We start from the raw sequence: 21,966 nt of genomic DNA, 5'->3' as shown, positions 1-21,966 counted from the left end.
CCTAATTTTTCTTAAGATTGTTATTTTTTGTGTCTTTTGTGTTTATCTTGATTCTCATCTAGTTTTCGAATATTGTTTATTTTGGATTTCTTATAGCTTATAAGCGAATAATATTGAGAAAAATGAAAGTTTTTTTTGTCTTTATATTTTAAGTTTTTGATTTTGTTTTTATCTTATTTTTAAAAATAAACAGACATTATTCTGATAATTAATTCCAAATATTTTTATTTTTACTTTTATTTTGAGTGTGTGTATGTGTTTTATCCTAATGCTTTTAAATAAATTATTATCTATTTATTGTATATTATGAGTGAATAGTATTCAGAAGAAAAATAATTCTTTTACCTTTTAGATTTTTAATTTTTTCAATTATTACTTTATTTTTGCAAGGATACAAGTATTGTTGTAATAATTAACTTTTAGAACTTTATTTTTGCCTTTGTCTCGATTTTTATAAAAAATTTTCAACTGATGTTTCGACAGAGAGCACTATTTCTTTACGTTTCTTTACAGTCCGTTGGCTGCAGCTTTAAGGTGAACATCGTCGTGGTTTCCAAGGAGCTCGCATTTCAGCCATCCTTCGACAAATTTAAGGAATCGCTTTGCGACATTCTCGAGGCGATATGCAACGCTGTGAGGAATTTTGAAAGATTGGAGACGCAGCTCTATCTCGATTGGGCGGGACCTCGAGAATTTCTCAAGGTTTTACATCATAAAATATAAAGAAACAAAATTTTCCTTCGCGAAATCAAAGAATTGTGAAATAAAATTTCTTCCTCTTTTAAATCATTATTTTATCGAACTATTTACAATATATATTAATGACAATTTAAATAATTGTTCATGCACATATAATAAAATTTATCATTAACAATTTAAATTTGTAGACAATAATAATTGTCCTAATCGTTTATTTATATGCAATAATAATTTAAAAGACCACAATTTTAAATTCATGATTTATCATGTAAAAATAAAATTATGTACACATATCCACATGTAATTTTATTTATTACATAATAATTTGTGAATTAATAAAATGTTCGTTCTCTAAATTATTACAAACAGCTCTCTGTGCGCTTCGCAGCCGCAGATATCACGGCCCATCGTGGAGCAGCTCAAGAGACAAATAAATCAGCTGATCGATCGCGAAAGAGTGATCCCCGAGCAAAGGATGGCGGAATTGAGGAAGTGCTTATCGGTCCAAATGTCGTAGGCGGTTACGATAAATCGCTCGATAACGTGAGATTCCTCCTTTTTCCTGCAGATACGCACACCTTTACAATGACGAGGAACTCGGCCGGACGGAAGCTTTCTTGCTAAACGAGAGGACGAAGTTGGACGAGTACGAGAAGAAAATTAAACTTTATCATGATCTCGCTGGAAGTATACCGATCGAGATTGAGAGGACAGTTTTCGCAGGATTCTTCGAGGTTTCGCATGCGCCCTTTATTAGAACCTTAGTGGAGAATGTCGAGCGCTTCAAAGGACTTCTAATTGGCCGCCTCGTCGATCAATATCAAAATACGACGAAAAAGTTAATATTCAATATATTTTATGTACTTTCTCTTAAAACTTTTAATTAAGTATTAATAATTTTAATTAATTATTTGATTGGTTTATTACTCACAATTGTTTTCAATTAGTTCATGTTGCAATATTTATCGGTAGCGAGAACCTGAAAAATATTTAAAGATTAATTATTATTTTGTAATGATTATAAATTTTATTATCTGTAAAGAAGGTACCTACAATAATTGTGTAAAATTTAAATTTTGTACAGTAAAAATATTTTTTTATCATTTTTTTAAAACGTTTGTTAAATTCTTTAACATAACTGAAAATTAATTTAATATAATTAAAAATTTTGTTTTATTAAAAAATGTTGTAAATGTTAACCATTTATCTAACTATAATTCTAAGATAAATAAATAATTTTACATGTGTATCAACATATCACGCAAATTTTATTGAAAAAATATGCTTCTACAATTTGTTTCCAAATTATGTCAAAGTGTCATATTTTCTGCGTCAATCTTTTTCATAATATTTGTTACTATCTAAAATCTTTATCTTGTGTTAAATTAACATAAAATTTTGAATAAGCCTTTTAGGACGTGTAAAATATATATTTAACGCAAAATTTTTACTATGTTTACATTTTGTTTTCTACTTATTCTTAATTATTTTCTTATTTATACTTATTTTCTATTTATTTTTACTTATTTATATATGTAACGATTATTATAATAAAACATGCAGAGTATAAATTTTTATATTCAACGTTTGGGATTAATTGCGGAGTAACTTTGGAGTTATTTCGTATAAAGTGAATTTGACGATTCTCTATCTCGAAACGTTGTATGACGTTCAATTCTCTCAAACTAAATCTGTACCTATGACCCCCAGAGTCATAGCGGAATATGAAGCTATATCAGAACGAGTCCTGACCCCGCCTCCCAATACCGCGGCTCTGATGGAACTCATCAAGTTCGTCCAAACTACCAGTGACGTCACTCTAAAGAGCCTGCAGCTCAGGCTGCTGGACGTGATCGAGCACGTCGCGTTTCTGTCAGATTACTGGCTGCTAACGGAAAGCGAGATAAGTAACAACAGCGTGGCCTTCCAATGGTATCACAGAATGCCCCAGATCTTTGAAGATAATCGGGTGATCATCGAGAATAAGACCCGGGAGTATCAAAACGCGTTGAAAGGTTGACTCATACTATGATGCTGACAATAATTTTAATTAATTAAGCTATTTAAAATTTAAACTAAGACACGTAGGAATTTCTATTACATAGAAGAAAATTTATTTCTATGACAGTTTATTTTATTTTATTATTTATTATTTCTATTAGGAATTATATTATAAGGTTTATAGACACTAATGGTGACTTAATTAATATCATAATGTTTGCCACTAGATTACATAGTTTCTATATTATTTTTATATAATTTTATTATTTATTATTATAATAATACTATAACTTAGCTTTTTGCTTTCACTGTTTTAAATTATATTCCTCTGAATTCTTGTTCAACGTATTAATTTCTAAATTTATTTTCTTTTGAGTGTCTCTAAAAATCAAAATCAAATATCTGAACAGTGAATTTTTTCAGAACAGTCGATTAAAAATCGATTTCAAACTCTGTAAAAACTTTTCATATTTATACGTGATTAGTATTTGTATTAAAAAAAATAAATTATTAACGTTAACACTGACAAGTGTGTAATTTCTAAAGGCAAAATTTACTTTTCTTTTACAGTCAGATATCAAAAGTTCAAGGAGGAACTGGAATCATACGTGAGACAAGTGGAGGAGATGCAATATTGGGGCGACATCGAGGATGTGCAACGGTACCAGCGCAAGGCGCAAACCCTGGAGAACCGACTGATCACGGCGATGGACAAGATAGACAAATTTAATGAGGAAGAAATCGCCTTCAGCTGGGAGATCACGCAGTATCCTCTGCGAAAAAAGATTGCCGATCGTTTGCAACCCTTCAAGAAGCTCTTCGATAGTATCTGCGAGTATTTGACCAAATACGACCAATGGATAAACAGCACAGTCGGCACTTACAATCCCGAAGACATCGATAACGACGTAGCGACATATTACAGGTCGATATCCATTTTAAAAAGTTGTTATAATATAATGATAATTATAGAACAACAATAACTATTACTACCGATACAATAACGATAATAATAATTCTTATGTGCACACAATGGTTAATAATATTAGATATTATAATTTTACATAATTTAAAGATTATATGCTGCAATAAATTTATAACAAAATATTTAATTAAAGAATAAGTAAATAAAATTTTAAAAAATTATAAAAATTTTTATAAACTCTAACAAAAAATGTAATAAGATAAAATAGGAATAAAAATAATCACGAAAAAACTATACTGTAATAATATCTGTCATCTACAATTATTTGATTATTACTGTTAATTATACAGCGTATAACATTTTTACATATTCACTAATAATATAATTTAAATTACTATTACGTATCGCTATGATTTTTCTGATGATAAAATCGAATTTAGGACAATCTACAAGCTGGAGAAAGCGTTTCAGGAGCCAGACGTGCGCGAATTAGCGGCCACAATTCGCGAGAGAATCGAGGAGTTTAAGGGCCGCATGCCAGTAGTAATGACCCTTGGCAATCCCGGGATGAAAGCGAGGCACTGGGAACAGATTTCTGCGATCGCGGGCGTTCCTATCCAGTTCGACGCCGATCTGACGCTAGGCAAAGTCCTAGCTATGGGTCTGGACGCTTACATCTCGCAGTTCGAGGGCGTCTCCGAGGCCGCCACCAAGGAGGACACTCTCGAAAAGGGCATGGACAAGATGCAACGGGACTGGACGGATATGACGTTCACGGTGAATTCCTACAAGGACACAGGCACCTACGTCATCGCCGGTGTCGACGAGATACAGCTTCTGCTGGATGATCACATTACAAAGGCGGTGACCATTAAGAATTCACCGTACATCAAGCCTTTCGAGGCTAGAATAATGTAAGTTTAGTCGCGAGAAAAGATTCTGGCGCTGAAAGTAATAAATTAAAGTTTCTAAAAGTTTTAAATCTTTATTTTTTTTTTTAAGTTTTCTTTTATATTATATACATCCATAATCTGTTTCACATTAAAAGAACATATTGTAATTCTATATTATTATTATTATAATTTACTTCTAATTTTATTTACGTAATTTTTATGTTATTTTTGTTTTACTTATTATTAGAAATTAACATTTTATCGTTGTGTTTATTAAAATGTTTAATTTGTATAATGAAAATTATTTGACATTGTTATGTAATACTTTTCAATTGCAGCAAGTGGGAAAAAACGTTGCATCTGCTGGAGAACATTCTGGATCAGTGGCTGAAGGTGCAGGGCACGTGGATGTACCTGGAACCAATCTTCACCTCGCCGGACATTCAACAACAAATGCCGGAGGAAGGAAGGAAGTTCGCGCAGGTCGACAAGATTTGGCGGGACATCATGAAGAACGTCCAAGCCGAGCCGCACGTACTCGCCATCGTAGAGATCGAGAAAATGCTGGAACGGCTGAAGAAGGGCTTTGGTCTGTTGGAACTAATTCAGAGAGGTTTGAATGAATACCTGGAGAAGAAGAGACTCTTCTTCCCTAGATTTTTCTTCCTGTCCAATGACGAGCTGCTGGAGATCCTCTCCGAGACGAAAGATTCCACACGGTAGGCCATTTATAAAATTATATTCATTAGTTAAGTTAAGAAAATGTCTAGTGCTAAAAAGAATCAACAAGTAATTTTAGTATCTTTGTATGTATTGATTTTAATTTTGCTGGGAGGAATAAAGCAGACTACCTCTTTATTTGTTTATATTTTTCCGAAAAAGAATACAATATAGTGGCATAATGTATTTGTAATATTTAAATTAAAAAATAAGACTGTCTTTTAATGACTGAAATCGTTTCCTCAGTGTGCAACCACATCTGAAGAAATGCTTCGAGGGAATAGCTCGGCTGAAGTTCAACGAGGACCTCGAGGTGCTGGCGATGCGGTCAACGGAGGGCGAAGAGGTTGCCATTCTGGAGATCATATCTACTTCCATCGCTCGAGGACAAGTCGAGAAGTGGCTGATCGAGCTCGAGGCGGAGATGCGAAAGAGCGTGCGCCACATGGTGCACCAGGCGATCCTGGCGTATTACACCAAGGCGAGGACGGTCTGGGTCCTTGAATGGCCCGGTCAGACCGTTCTCTGCGTTGATCAGACATACTGGACGCAACAAGTCGAGGAGGCCATGCTGAAGGGAGTGGCCGGTCTGAAGAGGTACTTGGCCCAATGCCAGGAGGAGCTGAACAACATCATTCTGCTGATTAGAGGGACCCTTTCGAAGCAAAATCGTATCACCTTGGGTACGTAATTAAACAACGGCGGCACTTTAAAGTTCTCTGAGAGTGCTTTAATTTTTTATTTTTAAATTGAAAATCCTTTGACGTTTATCTTTTTCAGAGGCGCTAGTCACAATAAACGTTCACAGCAAAGACGTCCTCGCAGAGCTATGTAGAGATCAAGTTGTAAAAAATACTGACTTTAGGTGGCTCTGCCAGCTTAGATACTATTGGATGGTACGGCTGTTTAATTAATACCTAAAATTTATTTAGACTGCGTCGCAAAATCTCAACTCTAATATATCTTCAACTATTTTTGATAATGCAGAAACAATTATATTTATACGTATCTGTAATTTGGCACATGTTAATGTGTTGTATTTATTGTACCTTCAACTTTACGTTTCATTTCCGATTCGGCATTTTGCATTGTCACTTTGTTTCGTTTGAGCAGGAGGACAATATGTGGGCATATATGATCAACTCGTACATACGTTATGGTTGCGAGTACCTCGGCAACACGTCACGTCTAGTAATAACTCCCTTAACGGATCGATGCTACCGTACCCTCTTCGGCGCCCTGAGCCTTCACCTGGGCGGGGCACCCGAGGGTCCGGCCGGCACTGGCAAAACGGAAACCACGAAGGACCTGGCAAAGGCGGTCGCCAAACAGTGCGTTGTCTTCAACTGCTCCGAGGGCCTCGATTATATCGCGCTGGGCAAGTTCTTCAAGGGGCTCGCCTCGTGCGGTGCCTGGTCCTGCTTCGACGAGTTCAACCGGATCGACCTGGAGGTACTGTCGGTCGTGGCGCAGCAGATCTTGACGATCCAGTGCGCGATCAACGCCGGCACCGAGAAAATGATCTTCGAGGGCACGGAGATCTACCTCGACCCCACCTGCGCCATATTCATCACTATGAATCCGGGCTATGCCGGCAGAACCGAGCTGCCGGACAACCTCAAGGCCCTCTTCCGCCCGGTGGCGATGATGGTACCCGATTACGCTCTAATCGCGGAGAACACCCTGTACTCATACGGCTTCTACAACGGCAGACCGTTGGCCGTGAAGATTGTCACCGCTTACAAACTCTGTTCGGAGCAGCTCAGCAGTCAGCATCATTATGATTACGGCATGAGAGCCGTTAAGTCCGTGCTGATCGCCGCCGGTAACCTGAAGCTTCGCTACCCCAGCGAGTCCGAGGACATCTTGATGCTGAGGAGCATTCTGGACGTTAATCTGCCGAAGTTCCTGGTCCACGACTTACCGCTCTTCGAAGGTAGGCTTCTTTTTTTTTCTTTCCTTCATTTGGAGACGACAGTGGAAAAATAACTTGATCAATTGCATTGTTATAAATAAAAACCGTCACAAATTTGGTAGAAATTGCAGTTATTTGGAATGCTTTGATGCTGATGTTGATACCCAGTGGATTTTTAAAAAAATAGGTATAGCTTCGGATCTATTCCCCGGCGTCGTGCTGCCGACGCCGGATTACACGCACATCAACGAGTGCACGCGGGACGCGTGCGCCGCGGCAAACCTGCAGTGCACGGACCACTTCCTGGAGAAGATCCATCAAATCTACGAGATGATGATCGTACGCCACGGCTTTATGATCGTCGGACTGCCGTTCGGCGGTAAGACCTCGGCCTACAGAATGCTGGCGGACTGTCTGGGTCGCCTGGAGGACCGGGGCTTGATGGACGAGCATCGCGTGGAGATCACCGTCATCAATCCCAAGGCCATCACAATGGGCCAATTGTACGGCCAGTTTGATCCGGCGTCGCACGAGTGGAGCGACGGGGTCCTGGCGGTGGCCTACCGTGCCTTCGCCACTTCCGTCAATCTGAACAGGAAGTGGTTGGTCTTCGACGGCCCGGTGGATGCGCTCTGGATCGAGAACATGAACACGGTGCTGGACGACAACAAGAAGCTCTGCCTCACTTCCGGGGAAATCATTCAGCTCGCGCCTACGACGAATTTGATCTTTGAGCCCATGGATTTGGAGGTGATTTGTTTAATACTTTATACAATTAATTTTTTTATTAATGTATGAAAAAAGTGCTTCAAAAATCATAAAGCCGAATTTTGTTGATTGAAATTTTTGCAACAACGGGAAAGTACTTTCCGCATTGATATCCTGAATTTACATAAGTGTAGAATATTTATATCTGGGAAAGAAGTAGACATTTTTAAAATTTTACTTTAAAACTTAAAGCTTAAATGAAAAAAATAGATATTTAGAATTTTATTTAAAAGATATTCAAGATCTAATGAATTTATAATTAAGCTTTAAAACTTAGCTAGAACTTAGGAAGTAGAATCTACAAATCGCAAATTAAAAAATATAAGGATTTGAAATTTACGATAGACTTAACAAGTTACAGGATCTTAGCGAATTGAAAAACAGAATATTTTTCAATATCATACATCTGCATAATAAATTACATTTAAAAAATAAAAAAACTGGAATATAATATAAACTTGAAACGTTATTTACTGTCAATTAATATTTCTGAAATTTTTGCACTGTATTTTACATCGAATTTTTCTAATTGTGCGGAGACTGTGACACCTGTCAGTGACAATCGGGAAATAAACGCGTGATCAAACACTTAAGCCTTTCAAACACTAAGATCCAGCGTTAAAAATCATGTCGTGTGCCGAAGGCTTTAATTAGAATACCCTTCTTATCAGGTTGCGTCGCCCGCCACGGTGTCGCGATGCGGTATGATCTACATGGAGCCGGTGAGTCTGGGCTGGACGCCACTTTTGATCTCGTGGCTGAATACATTACCGCCCAGTTTCACAGAGGATATTAAGGTCCATTTGAAGGACATGTACCTGCGCTTTTGTCCGCCTCTGCTGCATCTGATTCGCCGTTGCGGCGTAAAGGTCATTAAAACTGCTCTCTCGTCCTCCTTTTCCTCCTCTTCCTCCGCGAAATTCAAAACATTCAGGGTCGGTGTTCCAACTTCTTGATAAACTGGCCTACCAGGTAAGCATGTGTCTATCTTCATTTCTTTTCTTAAATAAATAAAGACAAACATATATTTACCTGATAGGTAAGTTTACCAAGAAGTTGGAACAACCGACCCTCAGAATCTTCTCCTCATTACGCGATTCTCGTTTTCTGAATTTACGCTGGACAATATCTATTGTTGGGGAAAGAATAAAGAAATAAATTTCGTATTGCACATCTCGGGGAAACTTTTCTCGTTTCCGTCGGAAATTACCGAGTTCTCACGGTCTCTCTCTCTCTCCGTCCCGCAGGAAATGATAACGATGCCGGATGCCAATCTAACGCGCTCGGTTATGTACCTGTACGACTGCTTCCTGGACGATTTTCGTGACGTTAAGTACGTGAGTGCACTCTCCGACTTAGACATGATAGCTCAAGTGGAAGTAAGTCTGAATTATGTTACATAAGTTGTGAAACCATTAGGTACTCTTTCGACTATAATTCTATTTAATTTTCAATTAACAAAAGAAATTTTCTGATTTAAAACGCATTTCTTATAATAGAAATAAATGTTTGTTATTTTTATTTAAAAAAAATTAAGAACTGACAGAATAAATTTCCATTAAAAATGCATTTTTCGGAAAAATGCTACTTATTTATTTATTTGATCCAGTGTTAATAATTTAAACACAAAAAGAATAACAGATTATTAATCCTAATTCAATTCCAATTATAAACCCCTTTTGTTAGAAAATGAATTATAGAATTAATTAAATTGTAATTAGTTTTGTTAAACGAATAATTGGCTGATTCACTGATTTTATGTTTGTTAAGTCTAAATTGTGTCCATCAATACTTCAATCATTTTCATTAAACCACATAGCCATTTCAATAAAGAAACATTTGGAGAGAGACATTTTTTAATGCATAGGGCTGCTTCTTTTTCTCGTGCATCTGGGCAATGGGCGTCACGCTGATGGTCAACTACCGCGAGTGGTTCAACGTACTCTTCAGGGCGTTGGCGGAACGCGAATTTCCGCAGGAAGTGCGTCGACGCTTCGGCATATCGCCGGAAATCGGCGATCCAAAAAAGCCGTACATAGTCCCTTTACCAACTACCGGTTCGGTCTTTGACTACAAATACATCAAGGAGGGCAAAGGCAGATGGAAACCCTGGCTGGAGGATCTGAAAGACGTTCCACCGATCCCCAGGGACATGCCGGTAAACCAGATCATCGTCTCCACGGTAGAGACCGTTCGATACTTCCATCTCTTCTGGTATCTCGTCCGCCATCACAAGCCGGTCCTTCTGGTCGGACCGACGGGCACCGGGAAGTCCGTTTACATCATGGAGTTCTTGCTAAAGAAGAATAATCCTGAGATCTTTAAACCGCTTTTTGTGATATTTTCGGCACAGACCACTGCCAATCAGACGCAGGATATCATTATGAGCAAGCTGGACCGAAGAAGGAAAGGTCCGTTGATTTATTAATTTGGAGTTATCAGTTAGATTGCATTGCTATTGAAATTATGTAAAAGCAAAGGGAAAATTGTAATTAGAAGTTATTAATTAAAATTTTATTGGTCTTAATATTTTTATTATTATTAGAAGAAAAAAATTATTAAAAGACATGCAACAAAATTTCATTTGATTACATGTAAGATAAAAATTACCGTGCAAAAGTTTAACTTACGTTACATGCTCTAACAAAATTAAAAGATCTAATTTCTTTTAAAAATTTTTATAACATTGCGGAAGATGGTCATAGATTGTTCATTTTCATAGTCAGAGATAGTCATTTTCTAAAAAGCATTTTATAGCATCAGATTAAAATCTCGTTAAGTTTTCTTTTAGCAAAGAAAAAAGAAAGTTGTTTTCAACTTTGCTCAAGGGTATCTTAAAGAAGAGACTTAAGCTTTCAGAAGCTCTCGAGCGAAGTTGAATTTTTTTTTTACTTTTCTCTGTACGATCTTGAAGTTGAAGTTTCTTCGTCGAGTTTACACGATCGACTTAGAAATCCGGTCGCTTGAAGCATCGCTAAAAAACATGATGAATTTCGGGATAAGGCTTTAGGCAAAATACCGTTTTGAAAATGGCTTTATAATTATTGTTATTAAGTTACAATTTCAATTTTGTCACTTTTCCATCGATTCGAAATATTTTCAGTTTTGTTTCTTTTTGCTTTAAAAAAATTTGTTTTTAATGATTTTATGTAAAAAACCTATAACTGTATGAATAATAAACTTTTTATTCTTTTCTAAAAAGAATAACAAACCATGTTTTTATTAGTATTAACAAAATATAACACATAGTTTTCGAGAAATAACAAGTGTCGCTTTAAATAATTTGTGCGCTGGTATTGAAGACTTTTTCCTTTACTAAAATAAATAATAATTACTTTTGATACAAAGGTCTGTATGGTGCGCCGCCCGGTCAGCACTGGGTGATCTTCGTGGACGACGTGTCGATGCCGCAGAAAGAGGAATACGGCGCGCAGCCCCCCATCGAGCTTCTGCGCCAATGGCTCGACCACTGGACCTGGTACGACCGGAAGGAGATGATGCCGTTCAAGCTCATAGACGTTCAGTTGATGTGCGCGATGAGTCCGCCCGCGGGCGGGCGTGACGTCACGCCGAGGTTCAAGCGGCACTTCGTCACCCTGGCGATCTCCGAGTTCGACGACGACGTCCTGGTCACTATATTCGGCAGGATCACCGCCTGGCACTTCGCTACCCGCGGCTTCCCGGACTACTTCGAGCCATGCATCGATCAGGTGGTCCACGCCACTCTGGACGTGTACAAAGAGACCAGGCAGAACCTGCTGCCGACCCCCGCGAAGTCGCATTATCTGTTCAATCTGCGTGACTTCTCCCGGGTTATTCAGGGCGTGCTGCTCTCCACTCCCGAGGCTATCGGTGATCTGGTACGGAGCGGTATCGATTAAATTATTAATTAACTTTTTGTCTACCAACTTGGTCTTTTTTTTTCGAAATAAAAGGTAAACGGAATCCGGTTTCGATTTAACATTTGAGTTGAAAAACTATTTGCTTGTGTAAAGATGTTGAAAAGTAGTCCTGAATTCTTAGAACAGTTAAAAAAATTTGTACCGAACAAAAAAAGAACCTAGACTGCTGATGAATAAAGTTCTGAAACCCATAAAACTTCAACTTATTTATTTTTTTCAAAATTATAAATGTAAGAAAATGGAAATTGAAAATGCAAAGTGAAGTTAATTTCTTAATTAATTTTTTTATTGCACTACTTTTATTTGTCAAGGAATTAAATAATTTGCATTTAATACATTTTTTAAGATAAGCATGAAGCGTTTGTGGGTCCACGAGGTGCTCCGAGTCTACGGGGACCGATTGGTCGACGAAGCCGACAGCAGGTGGCTCGTGGAACAGATCCGAAAGACCATAAAGGAGCACATGGAGGACGACATGGACTACATTTTTCAAGATCTGAAAGATGAACCTGACGCAGAATTAACGGAGGTGAATCTCCGAAATCTCATCTACTGTAACTTTCATGATCCGATCGCCGAACAGAAATTGTACACGGAGGTTCAAGATTGGGACTCGCTCGCCAAAGCGGTGGAGGAGTATCTCGTAGAGTACAACGATATCTCGAAGACGCCCATGGACCTGGTACTCTTCAGGTATGTTTTCAATCAACGTCAAAAAAAGTCGCGCTTTAATTGCGCTGAATTAGCATTTTTTAAAAGTATATAAAACAAAGAAAAATAAATTCTTTTAATTAAAAGAAAATTATTAATGTACTTGAAGATTTTAAGTTAATATCAAATAATGTTTTTTAAAATTAACTTCTAATTTAAGTTAATTTAATTTTAATGCAACTTTTAACAAGGGAATCTCGTGAACTCGAAAATTCTGATTTTAATCAAATGTAAAAACATTTAAAGGTAAAAACATTTTTGCTTTTTCTCGATATATTTCGTAAATTGAACGAGATATTAAAATAAAAAAATATTTTATACAAATATTTTACAGTATAAATATTTTTATTTAACTATGCTATCTATTTTTGAAAAAAAATTTTTTTTTGAAAACAATTTTTTTTTTAAATAAATAGCATAGTTAAATAGAGGTATTTATGCTGTAAAACTTTTGTATAAAACATTTTCTGATATTTTGTTTAGTTTATGACCTACACCGAGAAAAGGCAAAAACCCTCAACTTTTAAAGAGTGGTTTCAACCCTTTAAACCGTTTATAAACGCAAACGAAAAATTTCTAAATTCATTTATTTATTTATTTACCTCTTCTACATTTATGCCAAGTTTCATTAAAATCCGAATTTTTGGGTTTACGAGGTTCTTTTGTGAGTTATTTTTTGTATAAACTTTAATTTTAATTTAGTTCAAAAAAATTATTTAATTTTAAATTCAACGAATTAATCTGGCCCGCAGGTTTGCGATAGAGCATCTCTCGAAGATCTGCCGGGTGATGATGCAGCCGCGCAGCCACGCTCTTCTGGTCGGCATGGGCGGCTCAGGCCGGCAATCCCTGACGAAGTTGGCAGCTCACATATCCGACTACGAGCTCTTCCAGGTGCAGATATCCCAGCAGTACGGCATATACGAGTGGCACGAGGACCTGAAGAACATTCTGCGGAAGAGCGCCGCGGCCGACCTGCACACGGTGTTTCTCTTCATGGACACGCAGATCAAGGAGGAAGCCTTCCTGGAGGACATCAGCAATCTCCTGAACTCCGGCGAGGTGCCCAATCTCTTCGCGGCGGACGAGAAGTCCGAGATTTGCGAAAAGATGCGGATCATCGATCGACAGAGGGACAGGTTTTATCTCACATAAAATAGAATATTAATTTATTGAAATTGGGTAATTAAATTTTCGATTAATCAGAGCGATAATATCAATAAGTCTTTCGTGAAGCAATTCACGTATTTATTAGAGCTGTATAATAAGAATCGTTTAAATAATTACCTTGCCGTTCTCTTGATAAAATGATAAAGTGGAAAATATTTTTGAATAATATGCACAAAACATACGGAACGTATAGTCTTTTAACTCCAGCTTGTGCATTTATTTTTCTTGTCAATTTCTCGATTATTTGCCCTTCATGTAACATGATTTTTCAAATATTTTAAATGGATTTAGCTGGTTGATAAATGTTTGCTTATTGACTCACTTACGTAAACATTTATCAATAAGTTAAATCTGTTTACTTATGTAAATTTATTGACAAGTCTATTTGTTTACTTATGTGAACTTATTGGTAAATCCTTTTGTTTGCTTATTGGTAAATGCATTAACTGAAAGGTTAAAGTTATATCGAGAGAAATGTCCACATCGTCCAAACGAATTTCTCTTGTATTTTTAAATTTTGTTAATTAAGCATGATAAAACTATTGATAAAATTGATTAATAAACTCGGAAGATCAAGATTAAAGCTTAAAACAAATTAATATTTTACACATTGAGTTTTAAATATGCATGAGAGTAAAAATCAAGGCATCAAAGGACCATAAAGGTAAAAAGAGTATGTCAGCCACGTGAAAAAAAATTGTACGCGACAGAACGGTCGAAGTGATTTTTCAATTTTAATTAACTCTTTCTGATCTAATGGTGCGTACTACATATATGTATCAGGTTCTTTAAAAGGTCGTATCTTTGGTAGAGGAAGGGCGCTAAAACCGACATTCCATTTATCAAGCTCTTCGTTTCAATGGATTGGAAAAGATAATTATTGTAATCAAGACCCGATATTGATCAATATTTTCAAATGCGAGGAAGAACGCCTATAATAAACAGTCTTTACATTTACGTCAAATGAACGATGCGCCCAGTGAATAATTTTATTGCCATTTAATAATTTTATCTCTTGGCTCCGCCATTCTAATTTCTTATGTTCAGACTTTATTTTTGTATTTAATGATTCGCCAAACTTTTGGAAATAGCTCGACAATATTTATCAGATCTGAAAGGATTAAATAGTCATACTAATAATTAAAACAAAATAGTTAATATTAATGTTTATAACTCGTGTTTAGATCCGTGCAGACGGACGGCAGTCCGGTGGCGCTCTTCAACTTCTTCGTGCAGACGGTACGCGAGCACTTGCACGTGGTGGTGACGATGTCGCCGATCGGCGACAACTTCCGCACCCGGATCCGCAAGTTCCCAGCGCTGGTCAACTGCTGCACCATCGACTGGCTGCAGCCCTGGCCGGAGGACGCCCTGCTAGCAGTCGCCACGCAATTCCTCGGCGAGATCGACATGCCGAGCGACGAACGTCACGCCTGCATCGCGATGTGCCAGTACTTCCACACGTCCACGCAGGAGCTGACGAGGGACTTCCTGAGGCAGTTGAATCGCCACAACTACGTCACGCCGACGTCCTACCTGGAGCTCATCAACACGTTCAAGGATCTGCTGGACCGGAAACGGAAGGAGGTGTTGCAGGGCAAGAAGAGGTACGAGGCTGGCCTCGGCAGGCTGGACAGCACGCGTAAAGAGGTCAGCAGAATGCAGCAGGTTTTGGTGGCTCTTCAGCCGAAGTTGCTGGTGGCTGCGAAGGACGTGGAGGGCATGTTCCTAGACGTGCAGCGGCAGAGCGAGGAAGCCAGCGAGATCGAGCAGGTCGTTAAGAAGGACGAGGAAGCTGCTATGGTGAGAACAGATTTCACAATATGTTGCAATATATCTTATATTTACATCTTATTTTCTTTTATCGATATCATAATTATTTTTTATTAATAAAGTATTAATTGTTATAAAAAATTACACAACTACACAATAAGTGCAGACTCTTATAGCTCTTTGTTCTCTCCCTCCCTCTGTGTATTCTTTAATTTCTTTGCACAATTATTTTATTTGTATTTTAATTCATTTTATAATATTTATTATTATTTATTGAGATTTTCATAATTAAAAGACGAATTAGTTTCTATCTCTTTTTCAGTCTTGTCATTTTTTGAATCAGTTATTATTTAAATAATTCAATTTCTAACATTACTTGCAAGATAGAGAATTTTTGATGTCTGTCAGAGATTAATCAATTTTCACGTTTTCATGCAATAATTTTTCAATCCGTGCTCGAATTATTTTAAATGTTTCTAACATATTAAAATATTTTCGTAATTAGTTTGCTTGATGAAAATAATTATTTCAAATAAACTTGAAGAATTTAATGTTCTATCGTAATTTGCGTATCTGTCAGGTCGTCGCCGCGGAAGCCAAGGAGATCCGCGCTGAGTGCGACGCGGATCTCAAGGAAGTGATGCCGATACTGGAGGCGGCGAACGCCGCCCTGAACACCCTGACTCCGCAGGACATCCAAATCGTGAAATCCATGAAACGCCCGCCAGCCGGTGTGCGACTGGTCATGGAAGCGATTTGCATACTAAAGGTACGTTGAATAATTACCGAATAAACGACACGGTTAATAACAATGTTGCGTCTCGCTTGTTGATAGAAATAACAAATTAATCGACACCAAATAATATTCGGTGGTTTCCTTGAATTTAGGTAGGTTGCGGGTAACGGCACATGAATATTAATGTATGCATGAGATACACGTTTATGCGGCATCTAATTAAATGTATAATATTCATTAATGTATAATATAAAACACAAATGAGCAAATATTGTGACATGCAAATTTATAATACAACAAATAATATCATACATCCATTGTAATAGGGGAAGGTTGCTGAAATCGCATTACCCGATCTAAAAACTCCACTGCCGAACAGTTTCTGTGAAATTATTTAGTCAAAGTTTGTTTCCAAAGCTTCCGGTTTTGCATTAAGAATCTCCCTGAAAATCGGTGCAGGACGTCAAGCCAGAGCGGGTGCAGGGCCCGGAGGGTCCGATGGACGACTACTGGAAGCCGTCGCTTCGCATTCTCGGCGACATACGGTTTCTGGAGTCGCTGCTGAACTACGACAAGGACAACATCCCCGAGCGCATCATGGCCAAGATCCGCACGACGATCCTGACGAATCCGAATTTCGATCCGGAGCGTATCAGGCAGGTGTCGACCGCCTGCGAGGGTCTGTGCCGCTGGGTGTTCGCCCTGTCGGAGTACGACAAGGTCGCTAAGGTGGTGGCGCCGAAGAGGCAGGCCCTGGCGAAGGCCGAGGCCGGCTACTCAGCAGCGATGGAGCAGCTGACGCTGAAGAGGAGCCAGCTGCAGGAGGTGCGGGAAAGATTGGCCCGATTGGAGACCCTGTTGGCGCAACGGAGGGCCGAATACCAGGCGATGACCGACGAGGTGAAGGAGTGCGAGGAGAAGCTGAGGAGAGCCGAGGAACTGATCGGGGGCCTCGGTGGGGAATACACCAGATGGTCCGAGACCGCCAAGTATGTTATATTTTCGTTAGCCTCTTGAGTTATTAGAGCTTCTCCCTCTATTCCCGAATCAAATTGGAAATTATCAATGTAGTTAAATTAATATTTTTTAATCTAATATTTGTCTCCTAAAAATCTTGAATTTTGAATAGCTGTAATTGACGTCCTACTTTAAGGATTATCTTTGTTTTTTTTATTTCCAATTTTAATTTTAATTATAAAATTTTCACTTTTGTGAACACAACATACAATCTCTCGGCCAGATCGCTCGGGGAGAGCTACCACCGATTGACGGGCGACATCCTGATCGGTTCCGGCGTGGTGGCCTACCTCGGCGTCTTCACGATGCAGTACCGGCAGCGGCAGGTTGAAAACTGGGTGGAGTTTTGCACCCGATTGAAAGTCGTCTGCACCCAGGACTTCCAGCTCACCCAGGTGCTGGGCGATCCGGTGCTCATCCGCGCCTGGAACATATCCGGCCTGCCGAGCGACCTGTTCTCCATCGACAACGGCATAATTATCACGAACTCGCGTCGCTGGCCGCTCATGATCGATCCGCAGGGCCAGGCAAACAAGTGGGTGAAGAATATGGAGAAGGCGTCGAATCTGCACGTCATCAGACTGACGCAGCCGGATTACATGAGGATCCTCGAGAACGCCGTACAGTTCGGACAGCCGGTGCTGTTGGAGAACATCGGCGAGGAGCTGGACGCGGCCCTGGAACCGTTGCTGATGAAGCAGACCTTCAGATCTGGCGGCGCGTTGTGCATCAGGATCGGCGACAGTATTATCGAGTATTCCGATAAATTTCAGTAAGTCCGTTCGACTCTCTTGAGCTCTTTATTTTATTTCTTCTCGATACGCTGGTTATAAATGTAATTATAAGTTACATTATTTACATAAAAAAAATCTCTCTTATTGTAGTTTTAAAATTATGAGAAATTTTACTAACAAGATTAGATTTGATATTAAATTTATTAATTAATTATTTAATTAATTTATATTTATTTTATTATGAGAAATTTATTTGTATATACATTTTAATAGGAGAAATTTTTGTATTTAATTTCCATAGATTTTACATCACTACAAAATTGCGAAATCCACACTATTTGCCGGAAGTAGTGGTAAAAGTGACTCTTTTGAACTTCATGATCACCCCGGTCGGTCTGGACGATCAGCTTCTGGGAATAGTTGTCGCAAAAGAAAGGCCCGAGCTTGAGGCCGAGAAAAATCAGCTGATAGTTCAAGGAGCGGCTAATAAAAAGTATAAAAAAAGACCTCTTTTTATATTCCACCTTTCTACATTTCTGTACCTTTTCATACTTTTACTTAAAATTGTTTAATAGTAATTAAACTATCTCACTTAAGATGGAATAATTAATAAGTAAATATATTCTGTAAATAAGTAAATATCTCTCTATAAAATTATTTTACATGTTGAAAAATATATTTAGGTCACTGACAAGGGAATCTTGCGAACTCGAAAATTCAGATTTTAATGAGACTTGGCATAAATGTAGAGGGGGTGAATACATAAATTTAGAAATTTTTAGTTGATGCCCAAAAACGGTTTGAAGGGATGAAACCACCCTTCAAAGTTGAGATGATTTTTGTGGTTTTTCGGTATACGTCGTGAATTAAACAAAATAAAAAAAAAATGTTTCCTATGAAAGTTTTACAGTATAAATACCTTTATTTAACTATGCTATGTATTAAAAAAAAAAGATTTTTTTATTCTATTTTTTTTTGAAAAATGAGTAACGTAGTTAAATGGAGGTATTTATGCTGTAAAACTTTTGTATGAAACATTTTTTAATATTTTGTTTAGTTTACGAGATATATCGAAAAACCGCAAAAATGTCTCAATATTGAAGGGTGGTTTTACCCCTTTGAACCGTTTTTGGACACCAACTAAAAATTTCTAAATTCATGTATTTACCCCCTCTACATTTATGCCAAGTTTTATTAAAATCTGAATTTTTGAGTTCGCGAGGTTTCCTTGTGAGAGATAAAATTTATTATTACTAATTATCAATGAGTATTTTATTTTTAATTGATAAAATTACGTACCAAATTCTCGAATAATAAACATATTTATATCAATAAAATAAATTTTGTATCCAAATGAATATTAATTCTGTAGAACTTCATTAGTTTATAATTCAGGATTATCGTTCGACAAACGGTATTTCGTTAACGTTTTTTCGCAGGATGTTAAAGGAGATAGAGAATAAGATCTTGGAGGTGTTGTCCGCGTCCAAGGAGAACATCCTCGAAGATGAAACCGCCATCGCTGTGTTGAGTTCGTCCAAAAATCTGGCAAACGAGATTCAAACTAAGCAGACTGCTGCTGAAATTACCGAGAAGTCGATCGACGCGGCGAGATTGCAGTACACGCCAATTGCGGTTTACAGTACTGTTCTCTTCTTTACGATTGGTGAGCAAAAATATCCAGACACAATCTGTTTATCTAATACGTAGAAAAATTGTTAAATTTAAACCAGTTGTTTGAAATTCTGTTAAAGCACAAAAGATTATTTATTATTATTTAAAGTCATTAATGAGCATTGGTTCCTTATCTGTTATTAGCGATTAAAAACAAAATAAGAATTATTCTAAACGTAAAATATAAAAATAGCAATAATCTTCGTTAATTTACGGAAGAATATTAGCTATTTTTAACTAAAATGTTTTAATGTGTATTTAAACATCGATATAATAAATAAATAGCTGATGAGCTGGATCATCGTACCATTACAAATAAAATCTTAAAGCTTGTAAATTAAAAACAATTTCTTTATATATTTAAAATCTGTTTAAAGTCTATGAAAGCCATATCTATTTAAAAATAAATATTTAAAAGCATGAAGTACATATATGAAGTTGTTTCAAAGTCTGTTTAAAATCGCGTATACTAAGCTTTAATAATTTAAAGCCCGTTGATCCCTTTCGCAGCCATGCTGGCGAATATCGATCCAATGTACCAGTACTCCCTCGCCTGGTTCGTCAATCTCTTTAAGAATACGATTGACAACACGCCGCCGGCGGATAACGTAAAGCAGCGTCTGAAGGACCTCACCAGGTGCTTCACCTATTCCCTTTACGTCAACATATGCCGCTCGCTCTTCGAGAAGGACAAGCTGCTCTTCTCGCTTCTGCTGTCCGTGAACTTGCTGAACAAGCAGGGCCAGCTCTCGATGGCCCAGTGGATGTTCCTGCTGACCGGCGGCGTCGGCCTCGAAAATCCCTTCGCCAATCCCGTCGAATGGCTGCCGACGAGGTGCTGGGACGAGCTTTGTCGATTGGACAGCGTGCCAGGATTCACGGTAAACTTTCCCGAATAACCCGCGGACCAGCACGCCAACGTTAAAGCAAACATCTTGTATGGAAAGCGTATTAAATTTCTTTGTAAGAGCTAATAAAAATTCTTCGCGAGGAATCCGATCGAATGTCTCAATGAAATTCAACGGAATCTCTTTAATCTATTGGTTAATTAGGAATTTAATTGCGAGAATATTTATTGGAACGTGAAGGTCTACCTGGTAGCGAAAAGATCCTTTTTTTCGTTCATTCAGGGAATAAGAGAATCCTACGCGAGAAGTATCGATGAGTGGAAGAAGATATTCGATCACAGGGAGCCCCACACCACGTCCTTCCCAGCGCCCTGGAACAAACTGAGCAGCTTCGAGAAGATGCTGGTGCTACGTTGCATACGTCCCGACAAGATCGTGCCGGCGGCGCAATTGTTCGTCGCAGGTAAGGTTGTTCAAAAAGGGAAGGGCGAGACCACCAAAATCTAAGAATAGATCGACCCAGATAAAGGGAACGTTGCGGGGAATCTAGGCCGTACGCTGCGCCGAGGAAAACGGCGAAATTAAATTCTTTGCGACAATGGGAAGTACATATCCCTCCAATATAACGTTATCCCTTTATATCCTTTATTTCCCTCCCGTTGTAAAATACAAAAGCAACTCTATAAATATGCAGCTGGAAATTCCCGGCTGAAATTGTTGGAGCCGTCCGCTGTTGTTTTTCCCTGTTCTATTCTGAATTTTTCGTCGATCACCCGACAGAGCAACTGGGGCACCAGTACATCGTGCCACCGCCCTTTGATCTGGCGGCCTCCTTCGCGGACTCGCACTCCTGCATCCCGTTGATATTCGTCCTGACACCGGGCGCGGACCCGATGGCGATCCTGTTGAAATTCGCCGACGACCAGGGCTTCGGTGCCAGCAGGCTGTTCTCCCTGTCTCTGGGCCAGGGTCAAGGGGTAATCGCCGAGGCTCTCATCGACGAGGGCGCGAAGAACGGCACCTGGGTGGTGTTACAAAATTGTCACGTCGCCAAGACCTTTATGCTCACTCTGGAAAAAGTAACTTCTTGCACTCGAATCACATAAATCGAATATATTTTAAGCGATTAAAAAGATTAACACTGAAGCTACCAAAAGCGATCGAAGTGACTGTAATTTTTTTTATTAAACTTATGATGACATTTTTTTGTTGGGTACGTGTGTCGATTAAAGAAATTGATCAACTTTCTTCTCTAAGTTTTTCTTTAAACGTGCGAAAATATTTCTTGAAATTAAAAAAATTAAAAGTAAGAAGAGACGTATAATAATTAAATTATCAATTTAAATGTAATAGATCTTAAATTTACCAATCATTCTAAACTTAAAAATTTGGTACTCATTTATAAATTTAATTATAGAATTTGTAATTAATAATATTTTTTAATTAATATAAATTCTTATATTTTTCAAATGTAAATTGA

General features: G+C 38.1%; 1 protein-coding gene across 1 annotated transcript in view; it reads left to right on the top strand.

Moving 5' to 3' along the window:
* The window catches only part of LOC105835843 (dynein heavy chain 7, axonemal), a 32,368-nt gene that overhangs the window by 5,172 nt on the left and 5,230 nt on the right, over positions 1-21,966 (top strand). Inside the window, exons 7-32 of the mRNA XM_028191599.2 lie at positions 514-702; positions 1,088-1,191; positions 1,268-1,537; positions 2,410-2,714; positions 3,271-3,625; positions 4,066-4,539; positions 4,857-5,237; positions 5,485-5,921; positions 6,019-6,134; positions 6,352-7,174; positions 7,341-7,903; positions 8,593-8,790; positions 9,169-9,300; positions 9,789-10,332; positions 11,270-11,781; positions 12,170-12,516; positions 13,287-13,673; positions 14,889-15,507; positions 16,058-16,246; positions 16,673-17,202; positions 17,454-18,002; positions 18,266-18,457; positions 19,404-19,630; positions 20,149-20,519; positions 20,769-20,949; positions 21,267-21,565. Of these exons, the coding sequence (XP_028047400.2) occupies positions 514-702; positions 1,088-1,191; positions 1,268-1,537; positions 2,410-2,714; positions 3,271-3,625; positions 4,066-4,539; positions 4,857-5,237; positions 5,485-5,921; positions 6,019-6,134; positions 6,352-7,174; positions 7,341-7,903; positions 8,593-8,790; positions 9,169-9,300; positions 9,789-10,332; positions 11,270-11,781; positions 12,170-12,516; positions 13,287-13,673; positions 14,889-15,507; positions 16,058-16,246; positions 16,673-17,202; positions 17,454-18,002; positions 18,266-18,457; positions 19,404-19,630; positions 20,149-20,519; positions 20,769-20,949; positions 21,267-21,565 (9,294 nt within the window). The remainder of the gene's footprint in view (positions 1-513; positions 703-1,087; positions 1,192-1,267; positions 1,538-2,409; positions 2,715-3,270; positions 3,626-4,065; positions 4,540-4,856; positions 5,238-5,484; positions 5,922-6,018; positions 6,135-6,351; positions 7,175-7,340; positions 7,904-8,592; positions 8,791-9,168; positions 9,301-9,788; positions 10,333-11,269; positions 11,782-12,169; positions 12,517-13,286; positions 13,674-14,888; positions 15,508-16,057; positions 16,247-16,672; positions 17,203-17,453; positions 18,003-18,265; positions 18,458-19,403; positions 19,631-20,148; positions 20,520-20,768; positions 20,950-21,266; positions 21,566-21,966) is intronic.

This window comes from Monomorium pharaonis, chromosome 5 (genome assembly GCF_013373865.1).
Source record: "Monomorium pharaonis isolate MP-MQ-018 chromosome 5, ASM1337386v2, whole genome shotgun sequence".
Classification (NCBI taxonomy): Eukaryota; Metazoa; Arthropoda; class Insecta; order Hymenoptera; family Formicidae; genus Monomorium; species Monomorium pharaonis.
Note: the sequence above shows the minus strand (reverse complement) of the source record. Positions and strands in the feature narration are given on the sequence as shown.